At 42.4% G+C, this 22,115-nt stretch overlaps 1 protein-coding gene across 4 annotated transcripts in view; it reads right to left on the bottom strand.

Annotated features, from left to right (window-relative positions):
• The window catches only part of DCDC1 (doublecortin domain containing 1), a 396,547-nt gene that overhangs the window by 50,828 nt on the left and 323,604 nt on the right, over window positions 1-22,115 (bottom strand). For all 4 annotated transcript variants that reach the window (XM_077321955.1, XM_077321952.1, XM_077321953.1 and 1 more), the window contains 5 exons: window positions 19,139-19,262; window positions 11,232-11,413; window positions 5,149-5,250; window positions 3,122-3,221; window positions 552-687 (listed from right to left, as the gene is read on the bottom strand). In XM_077321955.1, the coding sequence (XP_077178070.1) occupies window positions 552-687; window positions 3,122-3,221; window positions 5,149-5,250; window positions 11,232-11,413; window positions 19,139-19,262 (644 nt within the window). The remainder of the gene's footprint in view (window positions 1-551; window positions 688-3,121; window positions 3,222-5,148; window positions 5,251-11,231; window positions 11,414-19,138; window positions 19,263-22,115) is intronic.

The raw sequence follows: 22,115 nt of genomic DNA, 5'->3' as shown, positions 1-22,115 counted from the left end.
CAAAACCATTACAGCAACTGAAAACATGTTTAGGACTTAATACAGAGAACATAATCTGGTCAATGTTAAGCACTATGGCTTAACTATACTAACTATATTTTGGACTGTGTCAAACCAGCATATGAAACCATACGTTTTAGTTTATTAGCTAAGGGCAGTTTTCACAACAGCTTCATATGACATAATTCTGGCATCTTCCTTGGTATTACCCCTGGCAATATTGCAGGCTAGGATAATAACTGGATCTTTGAGGAATAGGCCATAGAAAAAATAATGGTTAAACCAAGATTTGTCAAATCAATTAGGATTTGAATGATTATCTACCAACTGAATCGTGATTTCGCAAACCAACTGTAATGATAATAAACCAGGGATTGTATCTTGTCTCAGCTAAGCCATTGCTTTAATGCCATTGCTTTAAATCAGAAAAATGTGAACAAGTGCTGAACAAGTAAAAGCAATATGACTTATCTTGACCATGCTGGGTTTTTCTTATGTACATGTATTAAACACACATTTTACAAGAACAGTAGAAATTGTGATATGCTTACTTTTTGGGTTACGCATGGCACAGTATGCACGAACAGCAGTTATATCAGCCATTAAATTATTCAACTGGAGGAGTTTCTTGTTCTGGGCCATGGTCAAACATGGATCAATCCATTGTTCTCCACATGAAACATAAACCTGTTACAAAAATGATGCATTTGTTTATTACACATTCTTACAGGAAGAAACTAATGTTTAAGAATATTTCAGTTATTAGAAACATAGTAGAATAACATAGTTGTTTTATTATGTAATAACTTACAAATTGCAAACCCTAAGATAAAATAGAGTCAATATATATTTTGAAAACCATTTAAAAATCCATTGTTCGCAAAAATGCCAAATTTACATTTTGAAACTATACTAACTATATTTTGGACTGTGTCAAACCAGCATATGAAACCATTTACATTTTGAAACAACTGCATTGGCTGTCAGTTTGTTTCAAAGTTCAATTGAAGCCATTCATGGTTTTGGACCTACATATCTGAATGATTGTCTTCTCCTATATATTCCCAAGTGCCATCATGCTGCTACCTGCTGACTGTTCGCCCCATTCAGGGTGGCCCACCTGGCATCAACCCAAGTCTGAGACTTCTCCATCATAGCTCCTACACTGTGCAATAGAGGTGAAGGTGACAGGTGACATCATTAGTCAATGCTCCAAAGCTTGCTTGGTGGCCAGGACTTTTGAAGAGGTATGAGGAGCTGGAGTCTTTTAAAGAGTTGGAGGGAGGTACTTGGAGAGCTTATTTAATTTTAATCTGCAATATTTTATTTATTGTTTGTGGGCCAAAAGGAAAGGTGAGGTATAAATATTTGAATTACTAAATAGAAAGGAATTGTTTTGTCCTCATTTGCTCAGCTAAGTGACATGCAGCATTTTTCAGCCAAGTGCACTCGTATTTATTATCTTCTTTTCATTTATAAAGGAGAATCCAGAAGTTTTAGTTCATTCCATCGCCCAGTGTATGCTTATGAATATAAATTAAGCCTACATATATTTACAATTCCATAATCTAAACCAGACTTGAAACTTTTTTTTCCTATTGTGCTTTCAAAATTAAGGTGTTTTTGCTAGGATACTTCTCCTACAAGTTAAATTTAGGTTCTCTGAGGTGCTATCAGAGACTCAGACTTTGGAGAGTTCATTGAGAGACCTTTGCTGGTAAAATACAGCCAAGATTATACACACATAAATGAGAGTTTCCCAATCAAGTTAGTATTTACTATCCATGACCTGAGGCCCCCATCCAAAGCAGCACTCTTGTTTCCTCCCAAGTGTGGAGACACCCCCTTTGGCACTTGATAAGGTGAAGGCAGGGAACAAGAGTTCCTTGTGCCACCAATCAGAATCAGGTCCTCACTTATAATTGATGGTGGTGCCTGAAATCTATTTTGGCCCTAAAACTTTCCTCTTTCCCTAACAGAATGACCGTAGTGAATCCATTGAAACTGAACTGGAGCTTACAGAAACACGCACAAATGCCCCCCTCCACACACACACACACACACACACACACACACACACACAAGTTTCCATGAACCTGCCAGGCTGCCACGGACAGCTTTTGGACAAATGGGCACAGGGAATTACCACAATACTGCTGCCAACCCACAGGGCAGGAGGAATATCTCCATCTCACACTGACATAGAGACTATGGCAGGAGTGGCCAAACTGTGGCTCCATGGGTATCTGGAAAGTCACAGTTTGGCCACCCCTGGGCTATATAATTTCTGATGACAAACAGCTGGCATGAGCAGGGTTCATCTCATGTGTCTCCTAGGCCAATTCTGCATGGGCAGAAAAAACCATGAGCATAGTCATATGGAAGTGGGGCAAATCCCCGATTCCCTATGATGTTGCTGCAAGGCCACCGCCCTACCAGACCTGGTGTGAATCAGGTTTCAGAAGCCCCAGGCTAAGGGAATGTGGAATTTTCTGAGTTCCCTTAGCAGCAGGGCCTGTCCTATGGCAGGTCCATGTGGACAGGGAAAAGCTGTGCTTTCCAGGCCCAGCTCCTCCCTGTCCTACGGTGGCCCAGAGAGGCAAACAATGCCTCAGTCGGCTTCTCAGCACTTTGCTGTGCCGTGGGGCGGACCAGGGCATTTATTTTTGTTTTGTAGGAAGGTGGGAGTGCATTCCATGCACTCCCACTTTCCTGCAAAATAACTCCCTCCCCCGCAGTCCCCCCATGTGATGGAACTAATCCATCACTGTTTTGTTTCCAAAGGGGACACATTTCACTGGGACTCCAAGTGTCCCATTGAAATGTGTCCTCCATGTAGTCACAGACTGTTGCAGAGTATGTAGCTCTGCAGCAACGCACCACCGGCAGCCCTATGTGGACACTGCCTTGCAGAATGCGCCCTAGTGAATCAGCACCATCAAGTGTAGGAAGGTACAGTGTACTAAAATGAGGGAAGTCGGGGATGTTGGATAAAACAGAAACAAGAAAATGTAACAAATTTCAATATATAACTTCCTGCAGTGTTCTATAACTCCATAGACTGCAGTTCATAACACACACTTATAATTAATGTTTACAAATTCATTCTTAATTTTCTTACCAGCTGATCTCTCTCCATGTCTTTCAAGAAAAAGATCTCTAATCCTTTGCCAGTAAATAGCCTTCTAGCAGCAAAGGGCAAATTTAGCATCATGGTGCACCTTTGGGGGGAAAATACATGCATACCCAGCTTTATTTGCATGAAGTCTTGAGGACTTTTAAGGCAGATGGGGGGGGGGGGAGGAAGCTAGTACCTTAGTGATAGGGTAAATATACTCTTCATTATAATGATCAATTAACTAAAACAGCTTTAATCAAAAGTATAGTTTACCCAGCTGGATCATAAATCTGTCTCAAAGGAGTCCTTATTAAAGTGAAAATAGTTCAAATCTAGGAACAGCTACAGAAAACAATTTCAAGAATGATGATCCTTCAACTGTACAGAATATGAAGCAGAATGGTTTTAGAATGATAAAGGAGCCTTCAGAAATGCATGTGTACATTCAGATTTAGGCTGAGGCACTAGATTAAAATTATAGACTGGTTTGTCCTCATAATTTTGGTTTGTGGAATGGGATTTCTTGCCATTTCCTCCTTGCCACATCTGACTTCAGGCTCCCCACTATTTATAAGGTTCCTTGTTCTTTTTGGGTTGTCATGCCCCCTTTGGAGGGGGCAAGAAGATAAGATACACCCCACTGATGGCAATCCTATTGGTGGAGATTTTCAACAAGATCTAGTGCTCTCCAATAAAACTCCTTGCCCTAATCCTCCTTCCTTACCTTCATCATCCCTCCTACCCTTCCTCTCCTCCCTTGAGACCTACCTCCTATATGCACCTCCATTTAAGTATAATGAAGTCATATGACTCAGCTGTATTTCCTTTGTTGAGGGGAAATTGTTAGCACGCAGACCTCTCCTTTCATTGAAGGGCAAATTATAGAAAAACATAAACACCCTTCCTTTAATATCATTATTATTATTATTTATTGCATTTCTATGCCACTCCTCCCCATAGGCTCAGGCTGGCTTACAACATTTTATAAACAATTAAAACATATATTAGTTAAAACATATAAATATTAATCATTATAAAATGGGTTAAAAACCTCACAAGCAGTCATCTTCTGTCTAATGGAAGGGAGAGTGCTGTGTTGGCCTAATTCTTTGGCATTTGATGTTGTACTTATATGGGTTCTGCATAGGCCAGTTTTGGTCTCTATGGTCCTCTACCACCGGTCTAGTGGAATCATTCTGTTTTACAGGCCCTGAGAAACTGTTTTAGGTCTTGCAGGGCCCTAGTTTCTTTCAGAAGACTGTTCCCCCTGGCTCTGGCTGAGGCCAGTTTCTCTTTTCTGGGTCCAGGGATCCGGAGCAGATTTTGTGGGCTCAACCATAAGTTTCTTTGAGGGGCATAATGGAAGACATGGTCCTGCTGGTACGACATGATACCTGGACAAATAGTAACATGCTGCCTGGCCACAAATGACCCCAAAATAGGTATCAGGCAGATTATGAGTACAAAAACACTGTCTGGCCTATTGTCTTCCCCCAAATCTCTGTCTCCCCACTCCTTCCTAATTGCAAGTTGGTTTATAGCAAGTTTCTTTTGGGGAACAATCCTCATAGACATTGGTGGAGATCCTAGTCACCCCATCTCACAACAACTCCTTTAAGCTAATTTCCCTAACCAATTAGGAGACACCTCTCTGGGTAACAATGGGGTACACAGTTATACTTAAATTGCAAGTAGAAGGTAAGTGGGTAGTATGTGAACAATCCTTCAGCAAACTGGTTATCTTAAAGGTAGAGGAGGATCTTATATTTGCTGCTACGTATCAGAAATATGAATGCACTCTTGGACTATAAATTTTTTCAGCAGAAAAATTTTTTTTTAATAGGGTCCACTATTTTAGTAGGGTCAATGTGGCAAGTACATTGATGGTAATAATGAAAAATGATAAGCAATAACGTCTGTTGGTAAAGCTGGGCAGTCTATTCCATGAATGCTTAGACGGTTAAAATGCTCCCTTCAGGTCTTAACATACAAATATACAGATATAAAAATAAGGATACACAATTTTTTACCGTTCCAGAAAATGCTGAAATTCCATTCTGTCTACTTCTTTTTCAGAGTCTGAATCATGCAAGAGTTTCTTTGATTTCTGTTTCGTTTCTGGATTGGCATTTCTAAAACAAATAAATTTTGCTTATCTAAATGAGAATTTTTTTCAAGGATATCAAAAAATGATATTATTTTATTATACGATAGGAAAAGTATAAAAATAATACCAAACTCTCAGCAGACCAGACAAATTATACCATAACTTCTTTTGCTGCATTAACTATATTTCATATCTCTGCTGTGATCAGAGTTTGCTGTCAAAGACTACAATCTTTAAATAGGACAGGGTCCTATTAAATAAAAGAGTAAGGCCACCTGGGGAGGAGTTAGGGCGGGCCCTGTCCAGGATAAAAACTCAGAGGGCCCAATCAGGAGCCGAGTGTCCATCCAGGGCCAAGCAGCCAATGGGGAGGGGCGCAAAGTGCCTTCCTATTGGCCCCTCACCAGGACAGACCAAAATTCCATTCACCCAGCCCAGTCTGGCTGCCAGTCTGCTCCTGACCACCGCGGGGAGAGGAGGTCAGCAGGGCTGCCAAGGGGGATGAGAACAGAGGCTGCGCCAGCCCTTTTTGCCCCAAGGCTGTCCTAACTGTCATGTCCAACTGCAAACTGCCTCAGAACCCTGACAGAGCTGGCAGGAGGCTGCAGCGTGCTCCCCCTCCCCCTCCCCCCCTGCTGCGAAGGAGACTCTGACAGGCCCCGACTGAGGGGAGGAGGCCTTTCCAAGAGCAACGCAGGGGAGACTGAGGGCCTTCCTTTTAAGGGGGGGGGACTTTCCCCTTCTGCCAAACAGTTGCCTGACAGGGAGGCCACAGAAAAGCCCCTTCTCACTTAAAATACTGCTCTGGCCGGGGGTTAGACACAGCCAAGCCATGTGTCTTTCTTCTTTGCAACTCTCTGCAGATTTGAGGCCACTGCACAGCATTATTCTGCAGAGGAAGCTGGCTCTTTTATCTCCTGTTTCATCTGCACAACAATCCTGTGCAGTAGGCCTCAAGTCTTTCAATTCAACAACAACCTGTGTGGGAAGCCTTAAATGTTTCTTCTCTACCACAGTCCTGTCCAAAGTAGCCCTTTCTGCCTGGGGAGCTGATCTTTATACTCTGCAGGTGAGCTGTAATTCCAGCAGCTCTCCAGGCCACACCTGTAGGTTGGCTACCCTTGGGTTGGAAATATTCCTGGAGGTTTGGAGGTGGGACTTCAAAATCGTACAATGCCTCAGAGTCCAGCCTTCAAAGGAGCCATTTTTGCCTACAGTTGGTAGGGAGTGGTGCAGGAGTGTCCCTCCTGGCCTATGGGTTATGGCCAGCCCTTATCAGCAACTGTTTGTATTCTGGGGCGCAGACAGGCAGACCAGCATCAGTCCTGTGAGTCTGAAAAGTGCAGGAAGATCTAAATAAATATTTACAGCCTGAAACTAAATAGAGAACAAATAAATGTCTGGAGACACATCGTAACTGAAATAGTAACTGGCAAATAACCTTGGCCTGGCAAATAAAAAAACAGTATTAAAAACCTTACTAAGGTCAAGACTGCTGTGCACAGTCTTCCTCTTAGGGTTGCCAGCTTCCCTGTGAGGCTCGCTACCCCACCTCCCTCATGGGGAGTCTGCTATGGGGAGAGAAGGGGAAGACGATTGGAAAATGCTTTGAGACACCTGAGGCCTGCTGGGTCACTGTGGCCCATTCCCAGTTCTCTCAGATCTCTCACAGCCCCACATACCTCACAGGTTGACTATTGTGGGGAGACGAATGGAAAAGGTGTTTGTAAACCGCTTTGAGACTCCTTTGGGTAGTAAGCAATAGGGTACAAAAATCCGTTCTTCTAAGGAGCAACCATGAAAGAAGCATGTGGCCACATAACATTTTACCAACAGTGAAAACATGGGAGACAGAAGGAACTGGGTGGACACCTGTGTACTGTGACTACCCTATGTGTATTAGGGCAGAGGGGCATTTCGGTGAATGTGGCCTAATTCACACAAGAAGGGAAATGATACAGAACTGGGGAGAATTGGTTGCCATGTAATCTTCCCCTAAAAAGAGTCTCCAGTCTGATTTTCCCTTCACATATCTGAGGACATGGCTCTGGAAAGCTCCTCTGTAACCACTATGCCACAATTCCCAAAGGTCAGTCTTCTCCCACAATCAACGAACATTCCACACCACAGGTTCTTGACACCCATATCTCCACACCCATGGCCTCATTTACCACCCTGCCACCACAACCTCCCACACAACACACATGACAACCCCATGCCCTTACAGACTGGACAACTCCTCCCCTTCCTGTTCCCACTGCCACGCTCTAGCGCCCGTTGTATTCTTGGAGACAACGGGCTTTGCCCCTAGTTCTAGATAATATAAAAAGAACACTGAACTGTCTGCCTTTCCAGTGCAATGTTCAGTGGGGAATTCACAGGGGAGAGCTGCACAAGCTCTAGAGGCAACTGAAACCTGGACATGTTTACTGCACAAATGACATGTTAGTAAAAGTTTAAAAGCTGGAAATATGAGGCACTGACATTTCTTATATTTATCTGAAAGCTAATTCTAATATGCACCACTCCTTCACTTCCATGCAGGAAACAGTGTGCAAACATCATGAAAATAGTGATGCAGGATTACTGTACATACATCTGTATCACTAGTTCCAAAGAACCATACAACCTGTTCCACAAGGAGAGCTCATATTTGCATCTCTTAAACAGAATTGTTCTCCCCAGACACATACTTTTAAATTGGGATACAGAGGGAACTTTCAGAATCAGGTGGTGTGATATAGAAGTGCCAAAGCCATAGATCATAAAGGGAAACAAAAACCCATCCTGAGAATTGATTTTATCCCTAATTTTTTTGGTTACTGCCAAAGCCATGCCTGTAGCAGTCTGTGTGTACATGCAGATTAAATATGGAAATTACATGCTATGTCCTATGCAGAAGTAGGATGTCAATTTAGAATGGACATGTCAGATGGAAATAAAGGACAGAAAAATGTAACCATCTTAATGAATGCCAGCTTGGTGTAGTGATTAAGAGCAGTAGCCTCTAATCTGGAGAGCCAGGTTTGATTCCCCACTCCTACACATGTAGCCGGCTTGGTGATGACCTTGGGCCAGTCACAGTTCCCTCAGAGCTCTCTCAGCCTAGTTTCCCTTACAGGGAGTCTGTTCTGGGAAGAGGAAGGGAAAAGTGATAGTAAGTCACTTTGAGATTCCTTCAGGTAGTAAAAGGCAGGGTACCAAAAACAAAAAACAGTTATCTTCTTCTTAACTCTTTCCTTCTAATTCAAGAACTGATACTGCATGGAGAATAATGTGATCTCATATTTCCCTAGTTAGTTGCCTCTGTGTCCACAGCAGGGCTAAATTCTCATTCTGGCCTTTTACTAGAATTAGGTATCTAATTTTTTAAACATATAATGGCAGAAGGAGTAATGCTTAAGTCATAAGGATCACAGCAATAATCCCAAAAAGTTTGTCTTTCAAAATACGTGCCAAAACTGGGAATTCAAGAACTTCATAAAAGCTAATTTGCCTTAGATCTAGAGAACAAAACTTTTTAAAAGCTCAGACCATTCATTTTATTTCTATGTTAAAAGATCTGAATAATTTTAAGAACACCACGTTCACATTTTAGATCTGGCAGAAAGAGAACTAATTATGAGATGTATGCGTCAAAGATTTCAATTTCAGGCTTGACTTTACTTTGAAGATTTTTTTTTAACTTTATCATTTTTGCAGGCATCTCAGTAGACAGCCCTTGTGAATGCTACTCATTGTTCAGCCATGTATGAAGTGTATTTAATCAATCTGAAAAAGTAATATTAAACCATTATCAAAAAGCATCAGATGTTCTAATATCCTTAAAAGAAAGGTCAAAAGGTGACATCTCTGCTAACAATGTGAGAAACGATGTATTTAACTTATTCTTTACGCCGAAGCGTTTCACCATTATATGAATATTCAAAGTTAAGTTAAAAAAAAAACAAAATATAAGATCTGCTTTCTTGACAAGAAATGTATGCATCATTTTCAAGTAGTTTATCCAAATGCATATATTCCATCCAACCAGAAATTATGGGTCGAATATGGAAACTGCTCACCTAAAACCCCATAGGCACACATAACTCCCCATTTCTTCACAACCTTGTAATTTTTAGAAATACAATTCAAAATTATTCCTATAACTGCAATCTTTCCCAAATTCTTTACTTTTTGGTCCCAGAAAGCATGCAATTTAAAAAAGCCCAAAGAGTGAAATACTCCTAAAGCAGTTTCTCCTGTACATGGCTTCTGAAATATACAAAACTGTTCCTCAAATAGCTCCAGTTTGCACATGAGAACCCACTATTTATTTATGTGTTATATTGCCCCTCTCAGCAGTTGCCTTCTCAGGGCAGTGAACAACATGAACAACACTGAACAATAAATTCATAACAATTAAGTAATATTAACAGTTGACAGTTAAAACAGCAATTTAATAATTTAAATCCATAGATTTACTGCAGCCTGCAACTAGATAGCATCAGCTTCAGCCCCCCCCCTCCCTAATTGCATAGTTTAGCATGGGGAAGAGGGGGGACAGTTAGATGTTATCTGCCTTTCTGACCACAACCAAATGCCTGGTGGACCAGCACCATTATGCAAGCCCCATAGAACTTGGCAAGCTCCAACAGGGCCCTAACTTCCTCTGGTAGCTCATAACACCAGGAGAAGGCCCTGACCTTGGTTGAGGTCAGGCGTACCTTCTTGGGGCTAGGGATCATCAGGCAGATGGTATTTGTCAAGTGTAACATTCTTTGGGGGTGTATTCGAAGAGGCAGTCTCTTACATATGTGGACTTGGACCACGCATGGTCTTAAAGGTCAGAACCAGCACCTTGAATCTGTTTCAGAATTCCATTGGGAACCAATGCAGCTGGCATAGGACCAGCTAGATGTGGGCTCTCCAAGGAGTCCGGGTAAGGACTTGGGCAGCCGTGTTTTGGACCAGTTGTAGTTTCTGAATCAAACATATGGGAAGACTCATATAGAGTGATTACAGTAGTCTAGCCTTGAGGTGGCTGTTGCATGCATCACCATGACTAGATGTACTGGGGTCAGATAGAATCATAGAATCATAGAATCATAGAATTGGAAGGGGCTATATAGGCCATCTAGTCCAACGCAGGATCAGCCCAAAGCATCTTAAAGCATCCAAGAGAAGTGTGTATCCAACATTTGTTTGAAGACTAGGACACTAGTAGCTTAGCTTGGCAAAGATGGAAACATGCAAGCCTCTATGGAAATGGAGGTATCAAAGATCTCCCTCAGATTCTTGGCTGTCTGTGCAGTTGTCAATTGCATTCCATCCAGTCTGGGGAGGTGCATTTCCTCATCTGACTCCTTCCTATCAAGCCACAGGACCTTTGTCTTTGAGGGGTTGAGTTATGCTGGATCCAGTCCATCACAATCTCCAAGCACTTGTACAGGGAATCCAGAGGGGGCATCTGATTGACTCCCCATCAGGAGATAGAATTAGCATAATTATTAGTATAATTAGTTCTGAGAACTCGTTCCACCAGGAGGGGGCCAGGACAGAAAATGTCCTAGCCCTGGTTCAGGTCAGATGTACCTCCATGGCGCTAGGGACCACCAGCTCATTGGTATTGGAAGAGCGGACTGTTCTTCATGGGGTATAAACAGAAAAGTGGTCTCGCAGATACACAGGACCTGGACTGATGATTGCCTTGTGGGTAAGCATCCGAATCTTAAACTTGATCCAGAATTCATCTGGGAGCCAGTGCAGAACACAGGTTGAACATGTGCCATCATATTGCTATGGTGGTTGTATGTGTACAAATAATTTCCAATAGCAATATCAGTGTAGCAACTCCACAAAATGTGGCATCAGCTACAAGTCTGTCCCCCCCCCCTCCATGGGAATATGCTGGCTCCTATAACTGCTGAATCTGTATGGATAGTGATGGGGGGAGGGGCTGCTGAATATGTTTTGAGTAACAGCAGTATATTTGAAATTATAGTAAAATTAATTACTGTTTCTTACTGTTTTTTGACCATAGTTGTCCAGTCATGTCCAAGAATAGTGATAGCCTTCCTTTTGTCTTTTTCTCCATTTCTCAGCACTCTCAGTCTCACAGGGATGTAGCTGTATGACTTCCTGCCTGCAGGTTTCTTTAAAGGAGGGCTGTTTGGAATAAGCATCCCTTCAATGGGCCAGTCAAAAGCCTTTCAGTAAATAAAAAATATTAATAACAACATTATTTTATTTATTTATGTGATTTGTTTATCACCCCTCCCAGTATAGCTGGCTTGGGGTGGTTTCTAACATATCATATAAAACAGTACAATTAATACTAACAATAATTGTATACAGAAGCTTAGGGGATCTAAAGAAATTTACATAGCCCCACAACCTCCCTTTTAAGAGTCTCAGTACCCACATTTTGCAAGAAGAACCAAAGAAACTGAACAGCTTCATGGCCACCATGAACACATGGTTGAACTGAGATTTAAGTGAGAAGCAGCCTGGCTCAAAACTCCCATTCAGTCACTATATTACACAGGTATATTCATAGTTGCACAAACCTACACAATAGACCAGTTTGTGTGCATATGATTTAGTTCATATTGGTCAATGGATTTTGTCAAACCTTCCTCTATGGATCTGCCCTTGCCCAAAAGAAACATTTTCTGATGCTTAATAATTAATTAAAGCAACAGGTGAAGGCATCAAATTCTGTCTTTCCTATCATGGAAGGAATAAATGGAGCACAGCTCTGTTCAGATTCCTTTCAAGAATCTTGTCCCAGGACACAGACTCCAAAACAGAGTCCGGAGTAGCCGCGTGCATAATCGCATACTCTGGGGGTTTTGCCGCTGTTGCGTTCTGTCTCATGTGTAAACGGTTTGCTTTGCTTCTTCCTCCTCAGCGTTCTCCATGCCGCCATTTCAGCGGCCGTGCATAATAGTCCATTGACAGCATAATACCATGCTGGTGTCACCACTCAGCTTTGCAAGAAGGAGATTGTACAACTGCAATCTTGAGTATCTTTCAAACACCCCACTTTAATTTGTGATGGTGCTGGGCAAACAGCCATGCTACACACAGTCTTACAGGATCTGTGCCCCATGGAACATCTGCAGAAGACAGTGTAGACAAAGTTCTTTTGTTTGCTTATTTGGAACATTTATATGCCACCTTTACAGAAAACTCACAAGGAATAAACAAGTGTTGACTCACTCCTTGTCCCATAAGAAGTGGGACCTGCCTCCAAAGTAAAGAGGAACCACAGATCATCGGGCAGACACGGGCTCTTTGCTGTCAGACTAGGATATTTCCCTTGTGTCTGTGTAGACAGCTATCATCCAACAGGACACAGGCCAGGAAGAATGGTGTTCCAAGCACAACACTAATACACTGTGGGTCATACAGCATGATCAAGGGCTGTAGTGACCAGTGTAGATCTTGCTGCTGTTGTCTGCTCCATCATGCTTGCTCTCTTTCATGCTTGTCCCATCACCAACTGCTCAGACAGCTGTACAACTGGTATAGTTTTTCCTCTCATGAACATATCGTGATACGGTCCATTATGTGACTCTGCATCTATCACCACAAATGTGCAGGGACCTAACCAGAAGGAAGGATTTAGCAATCCCATTCATAAGATTTGGTTCCAGTTTCCCTGATGTTGGTCAATAGATGTATAGGACATTTGCTAGATTCCAAGACATCAATCAACACACAGAGATGCTTTTTCGCTTCTTCGTCTCTACTTTTCCCCCCGTTTCTGGCTCTGCTTGAAGCCACCTCGATATGAGGCAGGCTAATTCTCTTTTCTAAGTAGAAGAAGGACTTAAATTAACTCAAACTAATAAGTAACAGCTATTATTGCATTTGTTTGGGTTTTCGGAGATAAGAGATAAGAGCCGTGGGTGGAAAGATCTCGCGAGAACTCTGTTCCAGTACGAGACATTGCTTTAATATCAAAACAGACTGTTGCTTTCGTTAGGACTCTGTAGGACCTCTACTGGTTATTTGCAAAATTGCAAATATATTTCGGAGACAACATATGCAAAATTGCCTAAGACTAACAAAATATGAGCCTCTTGTGGCGCAGACTGGTAAGGCAGCCATCTGAAAGCTTTGCCCATGAGGCTGGGAGTTCAATCCCAGCAGCCGGCTCAAGGTTGACTCAGCCTTCCATCCTTCCGAGGTCGGTAAAATGAGTACCCAGCTTGCTGGGGGGTAAACGGTCATGACTGGGGAAGGCACTGGCAAACTACCCCGTATTGAGTCTGCCATGAAAACGCTAGAGGGCGTCACCCCAAGGGTCAGACATGACTCGGTGCTTACACAGGGGATACCTTTACCTTTACCTTAGATTGCTACTCTTAGGGCAATTTCCTCTTTCTTCCCGGATGCTTCCAGTCTGCCTTCTTCTCTTGAGCCAGCTAGATGTAGGAGCTCTATCCTCCGCCTCACCTGTGCTTGCACAGGGGATACCTTTACCTTTACCTTTTTAACAAAATTCTAAGCCTGGAATATGTCTATGCTAAAAAAATTTGCTCATCTATTAGAGATACAAACCCAAGACCTGAAAGAATTTACAGATGGCTTGCTTAAAAATATGCTCATGGAGTTTAAAGGCATTAAGGGAGAAGTCTCTAACAGGAATGATGAACTAATAATAGTGGCTGATGATAGCTCTAAACAAGATGGAAAATTACCAGCAAAAGAGAAATCTGAAACTATGGAGATGAAAAAGGGGATGTCGGAGCCTTGTAGCCCAGATAAGGACACCCTACCTAAGAAGATATACAGCCACTCTAAAGCAACAGTACACAAGAACCAATCAAAAGATATATGGATCTGCAGTGAAAGAAATCGATTGAAAGGAGCTTCTTGGAAAAAAAACTGTACTGATATTGGAGTCCAGGAGGTACAACTGTTTCAAGATTTACCGATGTATACTCCGAGGGAAAAACTACAACTGCATTTTCTCAGCCAAAGGCCAACTGGACAGAACTTAAGTCAATGGGAGCAACAAGACGCAACAAGCCTCGATATGAGACCCCCTTAAGAAGCTTGGGGAACGGAAATGTGACACAGTGGTTGAAATTCTTTTCCTCTTTTCCCTCCTTTCCGTAGCTATATAGGCAATATAACTAGTTAAGAAGTTAATCTGGGGTCTAAGATCTTCTAAGCAAGCTGAATTTGTATTATTAAATTTAATTTCGTAGTGTCTACCAGCCCAAAATTAAAGCCTAACTAAAAGGTGACACTTAATGGAATGGGTTTATATTATCATGTAAGTGTGGGGTTTTAGATTTCCTATGTTAGCTGAATTTGAATTATCTAATATATCTCTGTAGTGACTTTCAGCCTAAACTTAAAGCATAATTAAAAGGAGGTACCTAACTGAGGAGGTGTAAATGTAACTAACGAAGAATTTATTCTACTAACTAATGAAGACTCCATTTTATCATTTTTGGTATTAATAATGTACACTTATATAACTTAATAACCTTAACAACCCATATATATATATTTGTTTCTTTTCTTTCCGTACAACTAAGTAGGCTTGTATTTTTTCCTTTTTTCTTTTCCCTAGTGGAAATGTGGAGGGCTTTAAGACCACGTTAAGTATAAATTGTTTATGATTGTTAAAATTGTTAAAAACTATGTAAACAAATGTTGAAATGATGGTAACAAAGTAGACTTCTCTTTTTAAATGTGGTGCAAACGTGAAAAAATCTATAAGCTTCGGGTAAAAGTCCATAATATTGTAGCCAGTCTTATAATCTTAAATGAAGAGAAGAGGGTTTTCAAGAACAATGGGGCCCTTATCTGATTTACCTAAGAAAATAAGTTAAAAGGGGATTGAAACGGGGTATCAAGTCCCTGAGCCTTCGGGGAGGGCGGTATATAAATCTAAATAAATAAAATAAATAAAGTGTATTAAACGAAGAGTATAATCTTTTTTTCCCTGTAGCAATAATGTAGACTACTTGCATTGTATTATCTTTAAATATTATAAAAGGGGATTGAAACGGGGAACTAAATGTATTAAATGAAGAGCGTAACCTTTTTTTTTTTGTACTAACAATGTAGATTGCCTGTATTTCACTATCTTTAATCCTGGAAAATAAAATAAAAATTATATATAAAAAAATAGATGTATAGGCTGCTCTGTAGACATGTTTCTGTTTAACCAAGGGTCAACAGACTAGCTTTGTTCCTATTCCCTCCTCATTCCTTGCCTCAGCTATCCTTGGCATGCAGTTCCCACCAGAATGGTCCAAGAGAACACAGATATGCTCTTGCACAATCCTGATTGCACACTCCCCCTCCCCATTAGTGCTGGCTCCGGATCAGTTATACAGGTTGCACAAGAATAGGCAGATGGGTATGAACAGAGTGTAAAGGCTGCTGGGGCAAACAGCAGCAAGCTGCTCTAATGACATCCTGAGTACAGGAGGGAAATGATGAAGGGGCTTATTGCCCAAAATTATGGGTTTGTAGGGTAGCCAATCAACATAAATCTGCCAATTCCCCACAATTATGTTTGATAAAGCAAAAGTTTGGCTGGGTTTGGGAGTTGGACTGCTTCAGGGCTCTCGCCATGTAGGGACTGCACCAGGGACATCCTTGAGTGTGCCAGTTTTGGGCCTTTCCACCACACCATAAATTGTGAGGAGATGCTAAAGGTTCTATGGTGTTTATGTGAGCAAAATTCTGTGAGTGGTTAGAAAACTGGTCCTGAGTGCAGAAGACATATGATCTAGTCTGGCCTGTGCTTCCTGATTTGCTGATGCTCACCAGTTTCTAGTGAACAGGAGAGCCTTCAATCTTCTTTATTGGGGACTGACTGGATGTCTTTCCCCAGTGAGCTATTGTGTGTGGAAGGGTGAGGATGCACTTGCACATTCCCTTGTTGCTGCCACAGTGTCTGTATCAGAATCAGAATCCCTTTATTGGCATACAGTGTCCGTATTCCCCATGTCCCATCCTGACTTTGACTGTAACCCTTGCTGGGAGGACTCTTGGGTGGTGCATCAGTGCTGAGTGAGCTAGGGGAGCACAGGAGTGTTGTGAGATATGGAAATATGTCCCCACCCTTGTGTGTCTGCCTGACAAAAGGAAATGTGGCTGCTGCTGGGGACTCTGTCAAGACTCTATGTTCATAGGATCTTGCCATGAACTGAAGCTGTTCATTTTTGTACAAAGAGCTTTTTGGTGCTGTGTGTTTTAGTTGCTGCTGAGATGTATTATTCTATTGCATTTAGCCTGGGTGTCGTGACCTGCTCTCTGAGGCCTGGTGAAGATGCTATTGCTGCAGGTGGGGGTTGCTGTAGAAAATCTGTGGTACTTGCCCCTTTGAAGCCTAGCTTCTTATCACTGACTTTGGTGTAGAGTGGTCTCTTGGCCTGCTACATCTGAAGACCTGCTTGTGATTCCATCTGTCGAGGGGGGGGAGGCGTGGGGAGCAAGGAGGGTTTCAATCTGAAGTTTCATGCTCCTAAACAGGCTTGGGGGGGGGGGGAGGGAATATGTGGGTTTTATAGGACTGTGACTTGTTAGATGCTCTAATCTAAGTTAAAAAAGGAATACTGCTGTTCTGTTTTCCCCCTCAATAAAGTGATTTCTTTAACCAGAGGATCTGCTTATTGGGGAGCTTGATGGTAACCTCACAAACTCAAGCCCCTGGATAAAGGAGCCACCAGTCTGGAATACTCACTGGAGGTGCAGCATCAGTGGCCTCAGACCAAGAGCCCTGAATGGCAACATCAGAGAAGGCGATCTACCCTGACAACGGTCAGAAGGTTGGCACGCTTGGCACTCTCAGGGTAGATGGGATCCACCTGCAGCTCCTTCCTCTGACGATTAACTCCAGCTGCAGGCTCCCTGGCTGAGAGCTGCCCCATCCAGCTTCTGACTATTTCAGCAGAGCCTTGAAATAAGGCTCTTTGTGTGGTCAATGCATGCATTACCCTGCTCAGTTCCTGAGACTCCTGTTCCCGTGTAGCAAAGCTCTGTTCCTGTAATCCTTGGCTCCTCAACCCTGGCTTGATTGACGTGCCTTTCTGGCTCTTTGACCCCACCCTGACTGATGACCCTCCTCCAGCTCTATGGTCATCCTTACTTGTCTCTGACTCTGCCTCTGGTTTGTGTTTCAAACTCTGACTTCCCTGGCTCCCAACCTCCCGGACCGGACTCTGAACCTTGGCAAACTTCCTGGACCAGATTCCCAACCTCCTGGACCATACTCTGAACCTGGACTTCACTGCCCAGCTGCATTGGTGCAGCCCAGTAGGGCAGCACACTATGAAACAACCATTTTCCTGAGTATGAAATTCTATTTTTCTACCTCTTTTCAAAGAAAGGTAAAAGATGTCTCTTTTTGTGGCTGACCTTCAGACTGGCACACTTCTTACCTGATGTTCTGTCAGGGAACCCAGTTGATGCTGGTTTTTTTTTTTTTTAATTCTGATTTGGGTGTCAGTTTTGTGTGATGTCAGTTTTAAATAAATAGAATTAATCTCCATTGGCTGTTAGTAATATTGGTAATAGCACCACTTTTGATGGAATGCAGCCCTTATGATTTAGTGAGGATTCCATTTTTTGAATTGTCCAGTTACTTTATGTAAGTGAGCTGTATGAAGGCACCATCATTCATGCATCTTTCCCAGTGGATGCAATATACTGGCTGAAGCAAGGGGCTGTGAGCAAGTGGAAGAGCCTCTGCTTTACATGCAGAAAGTCCCAGTTTCAATCCCTGACATCTCTGTTTATTCTGTACTAGTCACAGGTCTGATTCAATATAAGGCAATTGCATGGCCATTTCCACAAGAGGAAAATGTTCCTGAACAGCCTTGGCATGTTGCCAGCATTCCAAGGCTGTCCTGTAGCTGAGTCATGATTTGGCCATTTTTTAATTTCGATTTCAGGAATCCAGAAAACTGGATTTACCACACTAAATTGTGCAAACCACCGGTGAGCCACCAGTGAGCAACCAGGGATAAGACCATATGGAGGGGGAAACAACCGATAGTCTCAGCAGCTTTGTCCTATCCTCACTCCTGCCCTCCCCTCTCCATTTCCTGATTTGAGTATTTTTTTAAAATGGTGCAGTCCATGTTGTGGTGGGATCTCAAACCTACATTATTCAAGGTGAAATAATTTTTTTAAGTGCCCACAGTCTTATTAGGGTTAGGCAGGCAAAACATAGCCCTGTTTTTGTTTTCTGGAGGTGGGAAATGAGCTAGGAAAGGGGAGGGGGTGATCGAGCAGCTTTCTCCTGATCATTCAGCCATGTGTGAGCTTTGTTTTTAAGCCTACCATTAATGCAAAATGTATTTTTGGGCTTCAGTTAGCTGTCCAGCCTTCTCATAACTCGGTCAAGCAAAACAGTCCTGTTTGCATCTTCTGGAGTTGGGAAATGACCTGGGAAAAAAGTGGGGGTTGGTGATCTGGCTGCCTTCTGCTGATCATACAGGGGTCCGAGCAGCTTGTTCCAAAGCCAACCATTAACACAAAATGTCTTCTTGAGTTTCAGGGACAAGGTGCAGTGTCTCAGAAATCCACCCAGACAGAAATAAGGTGCAAAAAAAAAATTCCAAAAGAGAGGGGGATGCTGTATCATTCTGGCATTTCTCCATAGCAACGGGCAGTGTTGATTTTATTAAAGATGCATCTGTATTATGACATTACCACATAGCAAAACAGAAGTACCTTTAAAAAAATTTCAGGGCTCGGAGGCGAAGAAAGTTTCAGTCCACGAAAGAACTGCTGTGTTGTGATTGGTGGCTTGCTGTAATTGACTATATCTATATCTATATCTATATCTATATCTATATCTATATCTATATCTATATCTATATCTATATCTATATCTGTATCTCTCTATATATGTCTTGGATGTGTGCAGTATTTTTCATGTATAAAATTACCTGGTTAAGGTCTCCATTTGGAAGCACAGGCCACATATATGTCAATTTATTCCATAAAGGATTGTCCACTTTTGATTGTTTCCACTGACCAGGCTTACTTGTTCCTTCATGCTTAATGGCCCATCTGAAAGAAAAAGAATATATTCTATCATAGAATCATAGAAACATAGTAAGATAAGTCCTTCCATTTCTTTCTTCAAGTGCCCATTGTTGGAGTATGCAATGTCTGGTGTACAAAGTTAACCAGGAAGAGGAAGACCCTGATGGGGGCAGCAAGAAGGCTGTTAGATAGATCATAGAGTTCAGGACCTTTCTATCTTTTAAGTGTGCCTTTTGTCTGTCCCTAGATTGCTACTTGTGGCAAAAGAGCCTCTTGTGGCACAGAGTGGTAAGGCAGCCATCTGAAAGCTTTGCCCATGAGGCTGGGAGTTCAATCCCAGCAGCTGGCTCAAGGTTGACTCAGCCTTCCATCCTTCCGAGGTCGGTAAAATGAGTACCCAGCTTGCTGGGGGGTAAACGGTCATGACTGGGGAAGGCACTGGCAAACCACCCCGTATTGAGTCTGCCATGAAAACGCTAGAGGGCGTCACCCCAAGGGTCAGACATGACTCGGTGCTTACACAGGGGATACCTTTACCTTTACCTTAGATTGCTACTCTTAGGGCAATTTCCTCTTTCTTCCCGGATGCTTCCAGTCTGCCTTCTTCTCTTGAGCCAGCTAGATGTAGGAGCTCTATCCTCCGCCTCACCTTTCCTATCCGGAATGTCCTTCCGTAAATAAAACTTTCCTTTCTAAGCTAAACAGTGTCTGCATATCAATGAAATAACTTTGCTATGCTAACAAAAGGGTTATGCGCCCAGGGCAGACGCTAATTAGTTAGACAAAGGAGAATTGCCTGAGGGGGCTTGGTCGGAGCCTATGGCGAGAGGAGAACAAAGGGGATCCAAGATGGCGACAGGGACGTCATGCGGAGAAGATCTCACCCACCAAATCTACAAACTGACTGACAGCAATTACCAGCTTTGGCGCGTAAGAATAAAGGCTTTATTAATTGAGAAAGAAATTTATGATGCAATTGAGAAGGACCGGCCGGCCGACACTAACCCTGAGGCCCGCCAGCTTTGGGATAAGCAGAATGCTAAGGCAGCCAGTTTGATTTTTAAACATCTTTCTGACCAAGATCACTTACGTGTCTTGGATCTTCAGACAGCCAAAGAGATATGGCAGGAAATTGAGAGACTTAATGTGACTGTTTCTGTGAAAAGCAGGTCGTACTTAATTAGGAAGCTTTATTCCATTCGAATGCCAGAAGGGGCAAACCTGAGAGCCCATCTTGATTAAATATTTGCTCTTAAGAAACAGTTATCTTATGCAGGAAAAATTTTGGAGGATGAAGACTTGAAAGCAATAATAATCATAAGTTTACTAAGCTCATATGCTAATATTATAACTCAGATCGAAGCAAACGAAGAAAAATCTGTGGCAGAAATTGTTAATCTTTTAGAAGAATCTTACAAAAATGAGCTGCTTAAGAGAGAAGATTCGCTGTCTGTTAATTTTCTCAAGGCTCTCTCTGTGAAAGACAGGAAGCTTGTTTGTTTACAATGTGGATCACCAGGTCATAAAGCTAAGGAATGTAGATTTCGAGAACAAAGGCCGAATGCTGCTCAGAGGCCCAGAGGCAAAGCAGCCAAATGGTCCCCTGCGGGGAGCCCAAGAGGTGATCTGGGCAGTAATCAAAGCAGAAAGCAAGACAGAGAGGGGAAGGATTTTAAATGCCTAGTGGTCTCTCAGCCTGCTCGTCATAGTGATATGAAATATAATACAAATTCTGATACTTGGATTGTGGATTCTGGAGCCATAAATCATATGTCGAATAATCTGAGAAATTTTATAGAATTGGATGAAAGTCAGAAGCAGGAATTGATTGTAGCCAGTGGATCCACAATGCTTTGCTTAGGGATTGGGACTGTTCAATTATCATGCACATTACCCACCAGGAGGACCCAAAGAATCCTGATTCAGAATTGCATGTATGTCCCTACACTTGCAAATAACCTCCTCTCAGCCGGGGCCATGGCTGATAAAGGACTGCATGTTTTGTTTAGCAAGACTAAATGCCTAATTAAAGATGGAAATGACATTGTAGCCACAGGCAGCAGAGATGGAAATTTGTATGTGCTGGATACCTGTAAGCAACCAGAAATTAATCTTGTGAAGCAATGCAAACATAGAGACTGTATGAATCTGTGGCATCGCAGATATGGCCACCGAGATAATCAAGCAATAAAACAACTAGCAAGCCAGGATCTAACAAAGGGCTTGCAGATGAAGGGGTGCCCCATTGAACCAGAGCGATGCATATGCTGCCTTAAAGCCAAAGCAACCAGACCCAGCTTCAAAGGGAAAAGTGATTTGCAAAGAGCAAGGAGGCCCCTAGAACTTATTCACAGTGATATATGTGGTCCAATGAGGACAGCGACCCCCATTGGAAACCGATATACTTTTATTGATGATTTCTCAAGATATACTGTAACTTACCTGCTCAAAGAAAAAGGCCAGGTATTGGAGAAATTTAAAGAATACCTTGCAATGGCCAGGAACAGGTTCACTACAGATCAGCCACTAGTATTATTTTCTGATAATGGGGGAGAATATATTGGACATGAAATGAAAAATTATCTGGCAGAAAATGGCATAGAACATAATTTCACTGTCCCATATACCCCAGAGCAAAATGGTGTGGCAGAAAGAAAGAACCGCTCTCTCACAGAGATGTGTAGATGCATGCTCCTAGAAGCAGGCTTACCTGAGAAGTACTGGGGAGAGGCAATTAACACTGCTACCTACCTGCAAAATAGACTACCTACCAAAGGTGCTACTGCAACACCCTATGAACTTTGGTATGGGTACAAGCCCAGTGTGAATCATTTAAGGGTGTTTGGATCTAAAGCTTATGCCTACATTCCCAAAGAG

The sequence above is a fragment of the Paroedura picta genome, chromosome 2 (genome assembly GCF_049243985.1).
Source record: "Paroedura picta isolate Pp20150507F chromosome 2, Ppicta_v3.0, whole genome shotgun sequence".
Classification (NCBI taxonomy): Eukaryota; Metazoa; Chordata; class Lepidosauria; order Squamata; family Gekkonidae; genus Paroedura; species Paroedura picta.
This window is presented reverse-complemented; position numbering and strand designations above follow the sequence as displayed.